General features: G+C 62.3%; 1 protein-coding gene across 1 annotated transcript in view; it reads right to left on the bottom strand.

The window, feature by feature from the left end:
- Window positions 1-1156, bottom strand: part of CCNT1 (cyclin T1) — a 9404-nt gene that overhangs the window by 987 nt on the left and 7261 nt on the right. Inside the window, exon 9 of the mRNA XM_009883197.1 lies at window positions 21-806. Within this exon, the coding sequence (XP_009881499.1) occupies window positions 21-806 (786 nt within the window). The remainder of the gene's footprint in view (window positions 1-20; window positions 807-1156) is intronic.

Genomic DNA, 1156 nt, shown 5'->3' with positions numbered 1-1156 from the left:
ATGGGGGTGTTTCAAGGGGCTTGTCCGTGTGGGCGGCAGCTCTGGAGCTGGTGGAAGCCCGGGGGTTCAAGAGCTCGCCGTACGAGTGGAAGTCAAAGGCAGGGGGCTGGGTGGGCTGCATGCCCTGCGCGCTCAACAGCGAGTGCAGCATATTGACCGTATCCTGGTAGTCACTGGCCTGGTTGGCGTTGTGCCCGTTGGCCCCCATGGGACCCTTGTCCGATTTGCTGTGGGGACCCCGGGCTTTGTTGGCCTGGGGTAGGGGAAGGTTGCTCACATCTGAGCCATGCCCTGGGAGGTGGGCCGCCCCAGGGAGGTGGGGGTAAGGGAACGGCATGCCGGGGCCTTTGGAGGTTTTGCTGACTTTGGGCTGGTGCTCGTGGGTTGTGGCCGTGGCCGCGGCAGCGGCTGGTGCCTCCTCTAGCAGGGGCCTCTTGCGGGAAGAGGCGAGGGGACCGTAGCTCTTGTGGGGCACGGCGCTAGGCTGGCTGCTGTGTTTAGAGTCTCCTGGGCGCTTGTTCGCCATGCTGCTGGGGCCGGCACCAAGCTGGGCATGTAAGTGTTTGTGAGAGTGGTGGTTGTGGTGGTGGTGATGGTTAGAAGAGTGGCCCTTGTATTTCTCCTTAAACTCCCGGTTCTTGCCGCTGCTCTCGTCTGAGGAGCCATGCCTCTCTGCGGCGGTTGGCATCTTGATTCGCATTTTTATCTCTTCCTGCTTGGAGGAGAGTGGCCTCTCCCCACCTCCACCTGCCACCGGGATCCTCAGCTTCAGGGCTGAGGCTTTGTCACTCTTTTCAGGGGCGGTGGGAGGTTTGGCTGGCTTTGGGTTGGTGCTCGTGGGTTGTGGCCTTGGCCGCGGGTGCCTCCGGTGCCTCCTCTAGCAGGGGCCTCTTGCGGGAAGAGGCGAGGGGACCGTAGCTCTTGTGGGGCACGGCGCTAGGCTGGCTGCTGTGTTTAGAGTCTCCTGGGCGCTTGTTCGCCATGCTGCTGGGGCCGGCACCAAGCTGGGCATGTAAGTGTTTGTGAGAGTGGTGGTTGTGGTGGTGGTGATGGTTAGAAGAGTGGCCCTTGTATTTCTCCTTAAACTCCCGGTTCTTGCCGCCGCTCTCGTCTGAGGAGCCATGCCTCTCTGCGGCGGGTGGGGTCTTGGTTTGCC

This window comes from Charadrius vociferus, unplaced genomic scaffold (genome assembly GCF_000708025.1).
Source record: "Charadrius vociferus isolate BGI_N301 unplaced genomic scaffold, ASM70802v2 scaffold564, whole genome shotgun sequence".
Taxonomy (NCBI): Eukaryota; Metazoa; Chordata; class Aves; order Charadriiformes; family Charadriidae; genus Charadrius; species Charadrius vociferus.
Note: the sequence above shows the minus strand (reverse complement) of the source record. Positions and strands in the feature narration are given on the sequence as shown.